Source organism: Heloderma suspectum, chromosome 2 (assembly GCF_057233095.1).
Source record: "Heloderma suspectum isolate Gila_16-S chromosome 2, 16-S_ref, whole genome shotgun sequence".
In the NCBI taxonomy this organism is placed as follows: domain Eukaryota; kingdom Metazoa; phylum Chordata; class Lepidosauria; order Squamata; family Helodermatidae; genus Heloderma; species Heloderma suspectum.
Window position 1 is genome coordinate 200,969,866 of NC_139459.1, and position 12,718 is coordinate 200,982,583.

At 41.9% G+C, this 12,718-nt stretch overlaps 1 protein-coding gene across 6 annotated transcripts in view; it reads right to left on the minus strand.

Annotated features, from left to right (window-relative positions):
• Positions 1-12,718, minus strand: part of SPATS2 (spermatogenesis associated serine rich 2) — a 43,624-nt gene that overhangs the window by 5,203 nt on the left and 25,703 nt on the right. For all 6 annotated transcript variants that reach the window (XM_084837301.1, XM_084837302.1, XM_084837303.1 and 3 more), the window contains 4 exons: positions 11,714-11,975; positions 10,947-11,156; positions 8,362-8,497; positions 1,105-1,163 (listed from right to left, as the gene is read on the minus strand). In XM_084837301.1, the coding sequence (XP_084693427.1) occupies positions 1,105-1,163; positions 8,362-8,497; positions 10,947-11,156; positions 11,714-11,975 (667 nt within the window). The remainder of the gene's footprint in view (positions 1-1,104; positions 1,164-8,361; positions 8,498-10,946; positions 11,157-11,713; positions 11,976-12,718) is intronic.

Consider the following 12,718-nt stretch of genomic DNA (forward strand, 5'->3'; position numbering starts at 1 on the left):
AATCTACCATGACATGAGGGTCTCATCCACTCTGCTAGAAGGCAAGATGCCCCATCTTTTACGCCAGCTAATGTTTTTGTACAATCAGCCAGGCCAACTTCAAACAAAACATAATTTAGTAACCTTGCCTGAAGGTTCAAGTCACAAATCCTGTTTGTCACCAAGTCTGCAACTAATAGAAAGCATTACATCTTTCTTTGTTGATGGAGCTGGTGGGAACTGTTCCTGGAGCCTTAGGCTTTTATAGATGAGTCATCGTCAATAAGTTTCATAATAAAGTCTGATACCAAAAATGAAACTCCAGTAAGTGCTACCTGTTGTCTTTACCCTAGCCCCAGGTTCTCCCTGCTCCTAGGGAGTCCACCATCTTTCAAAGAGAGAGGCTTGTAGAGATGTAAGTGCTTCATAGTTTCCAACAGTTCGTGGTTTCCAACAGTGACCCGAGTCCCTGAATTCAGACAACCAGGCTAGGTGCACAAGAGACAATCTACCTTACGAAACATCACATATTGTTTAGACAAATTTTTAGCTCTCAAGTGGAATATTTTATACCTGCATCCACAGAACTAGTTGGAATGATGTTGCTCTACTGGTCATAGGCAATGAAAAGACAAGAGCACCCTTTCACTCAGGATGAGTGAATGTATATATTTATACACACAAGCAGAAGTATTTGGAGTACTCATTCCTCACTCTCACATACAAGACTACTGTCTCTGTTCCTCCCAGTATTGTGGGGTGGAATGGGGGCTCAGATTAGTTCTAGCAATACACCTGGAAATTGGGGTGAAGGAGCAAAACCGCATTTTATCTACCTATATTTTGTTGCAAGATTTTTTTGCAATTTGCAGTCATAATTCATATCTGCACGACAAAATAGCATCATACAAATGAAAGTGGGTATGGCTTTTTTTTTTTTTTTTTTAGCCAAAGTGGCCACCAGACACGCATATATAGTGTGGGGTTTATATATCTGGAAGTGACACAAGATGGAAAAGGAGAAGGCCTGGGTTGGATTTCCACTCGCACTGCTCATTTTAAAAAAGTTGATTATCTTGTGCAGTTTCAGTACAAAAATGCATTTAACTTTTTTTAAAGTCTTACTTGCTTCTGCTTTCACTTTGTCCATTTCACCTAGAAGGGCAACTTCTCGGTCCATGAGGCTAAAGAAGAGGGGGGGAAAGACAGACGTGAGATCAAACCCTTTACATTCACAGCTTGTACCCAGTCTTAACAAAAAGAAAGCCAGCTATCAATCAGAAAGTGGGTAGTGAACAGGGAAATGAGACATTCTTCCAGATGGGAATAGTTCCTTGCTGTTCAGTGAGCTTTCAGACTTTTAATGGAAGAGTACCAGTAGAGAGAAAGAGCCAACAGGTGGCAGCAGAAAGCTACAAAACTTCCAAGAGTTCTCTGGCACAGTATCTCTCTTGAGTGAACAAACAGAAACCCAAGACAGGCCTTTAGTTCACTGCCCACTTAGTTTCAAGAAACCACAAGTACCTTGACATTGCAGGTTTTAAGCTCTGAATCTTTAAAATTATCTTTATATAGCTTTCATTATCAATAGGTCTCTAAGGGCACAATCCTATACATGTTTAGACAGAAAAAAATCCTACAACTCCCAAGAATTCGCCAGCTAGCCATGCTGGCTGGGGAATGCTGGGAGTTGTATGACTTTTGTTCTGTCTAAACATGGATAGGATTCTGCCCTAAGTTACTTTTAATTTCTATGCAGCAAACACTGTTGCCCAAATAATCTAAGATGGCACCGCAAAGAGACCACACACATCCAAACACCCATAGCCTAAGGCAACTATGGCTGGCTGAGATAGCTGGTCCTCCAGGGGGAAGGCCACTGGAAGATATTTAAAGATTGCCTTGATAACCCCACCTCTTTCCACTGCTTGGGATGCCTTACAGAACGAACAGTGCAAGACAACATCTTTAGAAGAACAGATGCAATTCCTATAGTATTAAGGAAGAATGTGTGACATCTTGCCAGGTATTTTCACCTACCTTAAAACACAAACCCTTAAAGACAGTTTCCAAGATCCTCATAGACACTGGAAAACTTCACAGTCCCATAATAACCAGTCCACAACCTCCCACACTCATGAAGGTCTGGAGTGTCTGCTGATTTTCCCAGTTACCCATATTTTAAAATTGTGACTCTTTGATGTGTGGAATGGTTCAAAATCAGAAGAACAATCTAACTTGAAACACTTCGGGCAAGAGGTGCTGAATATTTGGGGGTAGGGGTATGGATCTTCAGAAGAGCTGCAAATACTTCAATCTATTACACACCAAACTATATCTAAAGCCCAATAAAATCTACTTTATGAGGTTGCAGATTTTGATGAGGGCATACACAATTTTAGATTTGTTTTATCTGTAATATTTATTTATAAATATATTTCTATTTCCCCTTCATGGATCACTGCCTTGTTGTGGCGAAGGGGCTTGCGTAACTCAGTGAAGCCATAAGCTATGCCGTGCAGGGCCACCCAAGACGGACAGGTCATGGCGGAGAGTTCTGACAAAATGTGGTCCACTGGAGAAGGAAATGGCAACCCACTCCAGTATTCTTGCCAAGAAAACCCCATGGAACGTATCACAAGGCTAAAAGATATGACGCCGGAAGATGAGCCCCTCAGGTCGGAAGATGTCCAATGTACTACTGGGGAACAGCAGAGGGAATTTCCAAGTAGCGCCAGAAAGAGTGAAGCGGCTGGGCCAAAGCCGAAAGGACACTCAGCTGTGGATGTGTCTGGTGGTGAAAAGAAAATCCGATGCTGTAAAGAATAATATTGTTGAGGAACCTGGAATGTAAGATCAATGAATCAAGGTAAGCTGGAGGTGGTCAAACATGAGATGGCAAGACTGAACATCGACATCTTGGGAATCGGCAAACTAAAATGGACAAGCATGGGCGAATTTAATTCAGGTGGCCATTATATCTACTACTGTGGGTAAGAATTGCTTAGAAGAAATGGAGTAGCGCTCATAGTCAATAAAAGGGTGGGAAAAGCAGTACTGGGGTACAATCTCAAAAACGATAGAACGATCTCAGTACCAATCCAAGGCAAAGCATTCAACATCACAGTAATTCAAGTCTATGTCCCAACCACGGAGGCTGAAGAAGCTGAGGTTGATCGGTTCTATGAAGACCTACAACACCTTCTAGAACTAACTCCAAAAAAAGATGTCCTTTTCATCATAGGGGATTGGAATGCCAAAGTAGGAAGTCAAGAAATCACCGGGATAACAGGCAAGCAAGGCCTTGGTGTACAAAATGAAGCAGGACAAAGGCTAATAGAGTTTTGCCAAGAGAACACGCTGATCATAGCAAACACTCTTTTCCGAGAGCACAAGAGGCGACTCTACACGTGGACATCACCAGATGGTCAATATTGAAATCAGATTGATTATGTCCTTTGCAGCCAAAGATGGAGAAGCTCTATACAGTCAGTAAAAACAAGACCTGGAGCTGACTGTGGCTCAGATCATGAGCTTCTTATTGCACGATTTCGGCTTAAATTGAAGAACGTCGGGAAAACCACTAAACCATTCAGGTATGACCTAAATCATATCCCTTACAAATATACAGTGGAGGTGAGGAATAGATTTAAGGGATTAGACCTGATAGACAGAGTGCCTGAGGAACTATGGACGGAGGTCCGTAACATTGTTCAGGAGGCAGCAACTAAATCCATCCCAAAGAAAAAGAAATGCAAGAAAGCAAAGTGGCTGTCTGATGAGGCTTTACAAGTAGCTGAGGAAAGAAGGGAAGCAAAAAGCAAGGGAGAAAGGGGAAGATATATCCAACTGAATGCAGAGTTCCAGAGAATAGCAAGGAGAGACAAGAAGGCCTTAAATGAACAATGCAAAGAAATCGAGGAAAACAACAGAAAGGGAAAGACTAGAGATCTCTTCAAGAAAATCGGAGATCTCAAGGGAACGTTTTGTGCAAAGACAGGCATGAGAAAGGACAAAGAAGGCAAGGACCTAACAGAAGAAGATGAGATTAAGAAGAGGTGGAAAGAATACACAGAAGAACTATGCAGGAAAGATCTGAATGTCCCTGATAGCCATGATAGTGCGGTCACTGAACTTGAGCCGGACATTCTAGAGAGTGAAGTCAAGTGGGCCTTAGGAAGCATTAGTAACAACAAAGCTAGCGGAGATGACAGTATTCCAGCTGAGCTATTTAAAATCCTAAAAGATGATGCTGTTAAAGTGCTGCACTCAATATGCCAACACATTTGGAACACTCAACAGTGGCCACAAGACTGGAAAAGGTCAGTTTACATTCCAATTCCAAAGAAGGGCAACGCCAAAGACTGTTCAAACTACCGTACAATTGCGCTCATTTCACATGCCAGCAAGGTTATGCTCAAAATCCTACAAGCTAGGCTTCAGCAGTATGTGAACCGAGAACTACCGGAAGTACAAGCTGGGTTCCGAAGAGGCAGAGGAACTAGAAATCAAACCGCCAACATTTGCTAGATCATGGCGAAAGCAAGAGAATTCCAGAAAAGCGTCTATTTCTGCTTCATTGACTATGCTAAAGCCTTTGATAGTGTGGATCACAACAAACTGTGGCAAATTCTTAAAGAGATGGAAGTACCAGACCACCTTACCTGTCTCCTGAGAAACCTGTACGAGGGTCAAGAAGCAACAGTAAGAACCAGACATGGAACAACTGAATGGTTCAACATTGGGAAAGGAGTACGACAAGGCTGCATTTTGTCGCCCTGCTTATTTAACTTATATGCAGAGTACATCATGAGAAACGCTGGGTTGGATGAATCACAGGTCGGAATTAAGATTGCCGGGAGACTTATCAACAACCACAGGTACGCAGATGATACCACCCTAATGGCAGAAAGTGAAGAGGATCTAAAGAGCCTCTTGTTGAGGGTGAAAGCGGAGAGTGCAAAAGCTGGTTTGAAACTCAACATTCAAAAAACTAAGATCATGGCATCTGGCCCCATCACTTCCTGGCATATCGAAGGGGAAGAAATGGAAGCAGTGACAGATTTTATTTTCTTGGGCTCCAAGATCACCGCAGATGGTGACTGTAGCCATGAAATTCAAAGACGCTTGCTCCTGGGGAGGAAAGCTATGGCAAACCTAGACAGCATAGTAAGAAGCAGAGACATCACCTTGCCAAGAAAGGTTCGTATAATCAAAGCTATGGTTTTCCCAGTAGCAACGTATAGCTGTGAGAGCTGGACTATAAGGAAGGCTGAACACCGAAGAATCGATGCTTTCGAACTGTGGTGCTGGAGAAGACTCTTATGAGTCCCCTGGACTGCAAGGAGGTCAAATCAGTCCATCCTAAAGGAAACCAACCCTGAGTGCTCATTGGAAGGACAGATACTGAAGCTGAGGCTCAAATATTTTGGCCACCTAATGCGAAGAGAAAACTCACTGGAAAAGACCCTGATGCTGGAAAAGATTGAAGGCAAAAGAAAGGGACGGCAGAGGATGAGATGGCTAGATAGCATCACCGATGCAATGAATATGAACTTGAGCACACTCCGGGAGAGAGTGGAGGACAGAAAGCCTGGCATGCTATGGTCCATGGGGTCACAAAGAGTCAGACACGACTTAACGACTGAACAACAAATATTTCTATTTAAAAAATAAATATATCCTGTATAGCAGCATATCCTGCTTTTCTGCCTTGAAGCACTCAAAGTGTTTATAGCCAGTAATTAAGCCATAAGAATAATACAACATCACAAACATGTATTTTTAATATATCTGATATTGGTTTGTAAAATTGTGAAAAGAATGCAACTCCTTCAGGGGTAACAAAGGTCAGATTTCTACACTTGTTTCAACAGCTGACTGAGACCAGCTTGCTCTTTTACAGACCACAGCATCTGTAACTATAACACCTGCAAGACCAGCTGTTTCCTTGACACACTTTGTGAGGCAAAGAGATGATTTTGCATTCCCATACTGGTATGAATTGGGTTCCCCAGAAGCAAATGGAAAAGAATTTCATTTGCGTGCGCCAACTCAAACATACATGTTACCAGCAGACTGGCAGCTAGCCCACTTTCATGATAGGGCACGTAATCGTGGCCATGATTTTGAGCCAGGCTCAGAGCTTTATGAGTCCTGTGTACAAAGCTTCACGACAGGAATCTTCCTCACCTGGCATTTATTGAAGGAGGTTCCACTGGCTCAGTTCCAAACAGGCACTGCATATCCCTGTGTCACGGAACTGCACTTCCTGGTTTCTGCTGATTCTGCCCTCACCCTTTGCCATAGCAACTGGGACACACGTAGACTTATCTAAGCAAAGCTGCTGAACCATGCTCAGGTCTTTAACCTTTCTGAATGTGACGCGAGTGTGAGTCAAGGATCAAGGAACTAATTGATATAGGAGAAGTTTTTAAGCTAGCAATTCTAGAGTTTTCATTCTGCAGAGATTATAACCACAGTGAGACACTGATGAAAAGAGTCTGTATACTGAACTACCATACTGTGGACCAAATCCAATAACCAAAGTTAGCCCTAAATACTAAGTCACAAAGAGACTGTATCAACTTGAGAATTCTTTCAAATTTTTGTTATGCTTCCCCACACCACAATATACCATTCTAGCAAGCCTATATTAAGATACATATCCCCCGTGTGTATCTTGAATATGAACACATACACACACACACACACACACACACAAAATGCTAGTAGCTGTAAATCAGAAACTGACTTTTATTAGCCATCTTATAACTATGTTAATAGAAGTGATCCAAGGTCACACTGAGGATTAGAATGAAGTATTTAAATATGGTGAGTACAAGTATTAGCTGTACTGCCAGACCCTCCTATTCTGCAGCAGCACACTAACAGCCAACTGTTTAATAAGCAATATTCAAACCTCTTTTCTTGAGGCGGCATCAAAAACATGCTCCAGTTGCCCCTGCAGTTCAAGTTGCTGAACTTTGAAAATGAAAATTGTTGTTTGACTTACGGGAAAGAAGGTTCCATGCAGAGGTGGTGGTTGTTTTTTACTCAGATTTCAAAGTAATTATGAAATCCAAAACTCTGTGTTAAGGAACAAGCTATTATAAATTTGCACACATGTCTTTTGTTCATATTCTATGTTTGTGAAAGTTGGACATTAAGGTGGCTTTACCCATTTGCACATTTAAAATATGCACATATACAGTAAGTTTCTCTGCCACGATGAGGATCTACTATACCCAAAGGGTGCAGTTCACTGAGACCCTTTATATACCCAGAGGCCTTCTCTCTCACCCTCCCCCACCCCACTTCCCATCGCAAGCAGGTTTCTAAACTCAGGAGACCTCAAAACGTGATTTGCAAATGTGGCAATACTCTTCAATAGGAACAAAACACTGAATATCCCCTCATGCTTCTGTTTTACTGTAACTCACTATTCCAGAGTCCTGGAGATTCCATGATTTTCCTACAGAGAGTTGTCCATATACACTATTGCTGCAATATTACACAGTTAGTTGGGATTAAGATCAAGCTGTCTGAAACAGTTCAGCAACTACATGTGTGATCCTTTAGTCAGTCCTATGTCATCGGACAGGATTAGATTAGTACAAATAGCCACTGGATCCCCACACTTAGAATCTTTGTCAGGAAATTCCCTTTTCAAGAGGGATAGCTATGTGGTGTTGGTATATGGCAGTTCAGATGTCAAGTGGCAAAAATAAAAATGGAGACAACAATTTACATAGGAAGTTGCCTTACACTGAGTCAGATGTTTGGTCGATCTAGCTCAGTATTGTCTATCTACACTGACTGGCACCATCTCTCCAGGATTTCAGACAGGAGATTTCACCAGCTCTAGCTGAAAATAGAACCTGAGGCTTTTTGCATGCAAAGCATGTGCTCAATGACTGAGCTACAACCAAAGAGGGGACTTTCCTTGCAGCTGTGGGTGTTCCAAGACATGCATAGTTCAGTGGTTCTAAGGGATGTATAGAGACCACTGTTACTACTTTATGGCAGAACGATTCATGTAAATGTTGCAGAATCAAATAGCCGGAACTTGGATTCCTGCAGCCATGTATTTCACAAGAGGATCACTGCCACTATGCAACAGGCTGGTCATTGGAAGCTTCCATCATTTTAGCTGTTGCTGATAGACTCTTTCCAGCATTTCCACGCAACATGCAATGAGAGGATATACTTGATCACATGCACTACTCAAATGACCTCACCTTATGTAAGGCAAGCCCTGATGTAATTACTGAAGTTGTGTGGAAAAAATAAAAAAGGTAAGCAAGAATGCCTCTCCTTTTACCAAAGGTCTTAAAACTTATTCATATTTGAATACTTAAACCTCTTCAGGTGCTAGCATACCAACTCTGGAGCTCTGCAAAGGCTTGTTTCATTTTCTTAATGGAAGCATCCATTTCTTCTTTAACTACAACACGATACCGAGCCAGCGAAACAGTGCATCGTTGGAGGTCTTTCACTGATTTTTCAATATTGGAACCTACCCAAAGAGAAACACACACAAAATCAAAATAGTATTGGTCTACGCAACTTTCTGAATAAATCATCAAAACTACAGACTGTCATGAATTATCTGTTCATAACAAATAAACAGACTCAAAGTCTTGGCTATTTCTAATACCATTTCTTTCCAGAGGGAGACCAAATATTCACCAGAAATACCTTCTCCAAGATATAAAGCAGAAGCAGTGGATTACATAGCAGGGAGAGCATCCAATTGTGCATTACATTCCGAAGTTAACTTTGAAAAGGTCTCTTTTCAGTAAACTCAAATCTGTACAAGAACCATTTCCTCTAAAAGAAAAGGTGTAAAGCTTAGCTGCTAGTTATAAAGGTTAGACTCTCTGCCTCATATCTCCAACAGAGCATGTCTCCATGCTTATTTCTGTCACAATGCTTGCTAAAGTGCTCACCCCCTGCTAAGTTGAACTGCCAGCTGCTTGTTATGGCTCTTGTTACAGCAAGAAGGTGAACCACTGCCGCCAGGAGCCGGATGTTCACGTCTCCTCGAAGCTATGGATAATGACCATGTTTAGAAACAAGGTCTTGGAGGTCCTTCATGCTGACAGGTGGAGTTGGGAATAGAGGAGACTAAAGGAAGAATCCGCAAGGGGATGTCGCTTCTCATTAGCCACTGGGTCTCTGTTCCTGAGCCAGAATTTCAAAAACTCACATTAAGGGGAAAGTGTACAAAAACTTAGTCTTTGTGATAAGAAATATAATGAAGGGGGGATATACATTCTAAATCCATGCAGTAAGTTAGATATGAACAGTGAACAACTATTGAGTAGGAATGCCAGCTAAAGGATTTCAGTCAGTCAACCAACTTTTGTGTTTTAATTTTTTATCAGCAGGAGAAAAGACAGTTACAAGTTATCTACTACCTACACAACAGAGATGCAACATTCCTATTAAAGTGCTCATAATCCTCCCACCACTAGGCAATCGAATTAAATTCAATTTCAGCTGACTCTGCCTGCCTAATGTGCTCTGCAAATTAATCCCCAGCTTACCCAATACATTCTGTACCTTACAGGAGTTCTCTGCAGCTCAAATAGAAATGGAGTTGGAATTCAAATGAAACTAGAAAGAGACATTCTGCCCAGCAACTTGATTTGGTCTCAGAGCAGCCAGGTGATAAGCTGCCAGACATGGGTGGCTGCCCAGCAGTTTTGCATGCACTTTCTCCCCCAAATTCAAGTCTTGCTGGGCCAGTAGAGAGCAATAGTGGCAGCAGCAGCTTGACATTAAAGCAGGCATGGGAGTTTACCAGCATCAGGGAGGGAAGGAAGATGTGGTCAGCCTTCCAATCTTCCTCAGGAAAATCGCAACCCAGGGCCTGCCAGGTACCAGACCTTAGTACAGGAGCTAGCATAGCATACTGCTCATGTTAAAGAACAGTAAAGAACAGACAATGGTGACAAAATTGTTTATTGTTTGGAAAATGTTCTTAATGTATTTTCTTAAATTAAGAAATAAAGCATTAACAAAAACAGGGGCTAGGATTATCAGTGTCTACTGGTCAAGGAGGGCCAATGTTGTGATGTCTCTAAATGTTAGGTTGCTGGATATGAAAAAAAATAGAATACATCTCTAATGCCTTTGTACACCTGGTTTGGACATCACAATAAGCCAGGGTTCTGGAGAAGCCTGGCTAATTGTACCAAGCAAGCATGCTAGTACATGCTGCCCAATCACTCCCCGCTTGGCTCCTCCTGCCAGTAGGAGTGGTTAACAAACCAAAGAGTCTCCAACCATAATTTGTTTACATTCAACCTGTGGATTCTGGCTTGTCTCCTCCTGAAAGAAGGCAAAGTCATATATGCCACATTTCATTGCAGACTTATGATTCTGGCTTGTTTGGGGAATCCCCAGATGTATTCTTAAGTCACAACCAACCAACCACATTCAGAGGGTCCATGGTTTGGTTTTAGCCACTCCTGCTCACAGCAGGAGCCAAGTGGGAGTGATTGCTGCTCAATCCCAATAAGCCAGGATTCTCTGGAACCCTGGTTTGTTGTGATGTACAGACCGCCCCTCTCTCTAAGCATCTGGAACTAAAAGGTAACAACTTCAGATTTTAGATGTTGCTTTATTTATCACATTTTTATCCTGTCCCCTCCTCAAGAAGTACAGAGCAGGATACATGAGAAATTAGGTTCTTCCTGTTCTATCTTTTAAAAAAAAACTGTGAGGAAGGTTGGGCTAATAGGAGTGACTTGGCACAAGATTGTCCGTCAAACTCTACGACTGAACAGGATCCAAGTCCAATACTATCCACTACACCAGTTACTCAAAAGGAGATGCACGCTAAAAATTAGCAGCTTGATAATTAGAACCAATGACATCTGGCATCATTTTGCAGCCATTCAAGATCTAGAAAATAACCAAAAGTATCATCAAGCAGCCGCAGATCCCACCACACCTACCTAGCTTTTTGTTTCCAGAGGTCACAGGGACCTCATCTAGCATTGTTAGAGATGAAGGAGCAGGTGACTGGTTGCTTGAGACAGGTCTGGAGAGTGGCTTGCCAGGGCTCCTCAGTTCAGGCGGCACTCTGAGAGACTGGTTATTCTGGGAAGACCGCAGGGTGGCAGACTTTGGACTGAAGTCTGTTATTCCATTTTCTAACTGAAATGCTGAGGAGGAGAAAAAAGTTCCTACTCCAAACATCATAAGACAACATATCAGAGTGCAACAAAGTAAGGGAAATTATGTAGGATGGGTTTCCAAACTATTTTTCCTAGGCTTATCTTTAGAGTTTGGATACAGCTCTCTACCTACAGCACAGCATCTAACAGTACAGTGTGCTGTGATATGCACCTAGCCAGAACCTACTTGATGCCCTAACATCCATCCCTAACATCCACAGACCACCAAATCCATATGCTTTCAAGTAAGGCTTAAGACTATAGTACAAAAGGTAGACATCTATAGTATCTTTCACCTTGCTCCCATCTCCTATCTCTGGGAATCTGGAATAGTTTGAAAGCTATTTCAAAAGGACTAGCTGACCTCCTTTCTGTAAAAACTGCTGAACAGCACAAAACAAAACAAAAAATCAACTGCTTTGCTATTAAATATTTATGTGTGGCAGAAGACACAGTAGCAGTAGAAGGGAGAGAACAAGACCCTACTACTTTCTTTACCCATGTAGCAGTTCTGCTTTTTGGAAATAATCTGAGAGAGAACTAACCTGCTCCATCAGGCACCTCAGGCATAGCAGGTTCACTCTCCTCCAACTCTCTGGCATCTATGGAAAGTGTATCCAAGCCTTCACTGAGTGAGTCTACAGATTCTGTGTCATTGGCCGAGCCATTGACATGGTAACCATTGATCCCGCCCTTCTCTGATGAAGCTGCAGATTGTTCCTCTTCGGTGGATGCTGGCTTGCTGGGATCAGGAAGGCTGGCACTTGATTCTGCAACAGGCTTTGGTTTGATTTTCTTCTTTTTGTTCTAGGGATTAATATATGACCCCACCAAGGAAAAAGAAAAATACAGGGGAAAAAACTAAGCTGAAGTGAAACCAAAGATCATTCTTACTGCTTGAACATCAGAGAATTAGATACTTCAATACTCAAGTCCAAGCCGCTGATCCCTTAAAAGTGGGATGGATTAATTTAACAATCAGAACTGACAGACTGAGATTAATGAAACCCAAGTGTGCTATGCATGGCAACTGTGCACAGAGAAAGGCTATGGTACACGCGAGCATAAAAAATACTGCTCTCAAAAATCAATTAGTCTGAAGCATTGGCTATAGTCAGATGTGTACATTCCATGATTCTGTGAAAATGCATGAAAAGCATAGAATGCATCAGTGGATGTTGAGTCAAGCTCTCAGAGAATTACAGTTTTCAGCTTCTAGTCCTTACAGCTGCAAAAAATGCTTCACTGTGTGGGAAATGCCTTGTGAATTCTTAGAAGTCAAAGACGTGACTGATTAAGACTTCCAGTAGTCAACGGGTGAAGGCTTTACTACCTCATATCTTTGTAATCCTTTCATATGACTAGAAGAAGAATGAATTACGCCTTATTTGAATCATTTATGCAGGTCACAAATGCCAGCTTTTCTTTGTGTGGAAATTGACATACATTAGCAGGTTTTTTAAAAACAAAATTTAAGTCTAGAGTACTCATAGCCTGGTTCAGCTCATATTCTCGTTTACTTATGGCTTTTCCCTTGTACAATCATAGAT